The sequence below is a fragment of the Camelina sativa genome, unplaced genomic scaffold (assembly GCF_000633955.1).
Source record: "Camelina sativa cultivar DH55 unplaced genomic scaffold, Cs unpScaffold02865, whole genome shotgun sequence".
Taxonomy (NCBI): Eukaryota; Viridiplantae; Streptophyta; class Magnoliopsida; order Brassicales; family Brassicaceae; genus Camelina; species Camelina sativa.
Genome location: NW_010923974.1, coordinates 1 through 985, shown reverse-complemented (window position 1 = coordinate 985; position 985 = coordinate 1). Strand labels below are relative to the sequence as shown.

General features: G+C 37.7%; 1 protein-coding gene across 1 annotated transcript; it reads left to right on the top strand.

Annotated features, from left to right (window-relative positions):
• Window positions 1-6: 6 nt before the first annotated feature.
• Window positions 7-976, top strand: LOC104774444 (the record flags this gene model as incomplete). The annotated part of the gene is made up of 2 exons (XM_010499047.1): window positions 7-195; window positions 744-976. Coding segments are annotated over 2 exons (422 nt in total), but the record flags the coding sequence as incomplete, so codon positions are not given.
• Window positions 977-985: the final 9 nt, after the last annotated feature.

The following is a 985-nucleotide window of genomic DNA, read 5'->3' as shown; positions in this document are numbered from 1 at the left end:
GGTGATTATGTTAAATTGAGAGGAGGATCTGATGAAGAAGAAGGATCATCGTCGGAATCAGAATCGTCATCTGGTTGTTCGATTGGATCCGTTACTTCTGTTTGGTTCTGGGTGAAATTGATCTCCTTGGTCGCTTTTTTGGGTTCTTTGGCTTTTGTTATTATCAAATGGATTGGTCCCTTTTTAATCGAAAAGGTTCGTTTTTTTCTTTTTCTTTTTTTCGAAGATCTGATTGCTTATATGGTTACATTTGATTGGAATTAGGGTTTGCGTAAAGGAGTCTAGTTTCTTCTGATTTAAATTAGGGTTCTTATGTCTTATGATTTGTGAGCTCAGCCACTAAAGTTTGAAACTTTCGTCCAATTATGTGTCTGTGGTTTGCTAATTTGTCTATCATTCATGAGCTCTGTCTGGTGTTTCTCAATCGACTATGTTTTGCTTGTTCCAGAATTAGTTTGACATGTTCATTTGTGATGCTAGAAACATTGTTTAATAATGGGTGGCCTATGGCGTGGCTGATGTCTTTATACTCCATTGCAGCTCACCAGCGTTAAGTTCGAATGTAAATAATTTTTATATGGATTTGCACTATTTCTGTGTATGTGTTAATAAAGGGATCCATTTTGATGTTTGTAAACTATGCAATTGTTGAGATTTGTGATAGCCTAATAGAGTTGGTCTCTTATGTTATGAAACGTCAAGTATATATCCTCATATGTGCTTGATGTGTTTTACGTTTTCAGGAACTGATTCCGTTTATAAAATGGGTGAGAGGAACTTTCAGCATCCCGGTTCTTGGTCTTCTACTCTTTGCCTCGGTAGCATTGTTCCCAAGCATTCTTCTTCCCTCTTCTCCTTCCATGTGGATGGCAGGACTTACGTTTGGTTACGGAAAGGGGTTTCTTTTGATTTTGTCAGCAGCATCAATTGGTGTTACTCTTCCTTTCTTAATCGGACATCTCTTTCTCCACAAGATGCAAGTAAG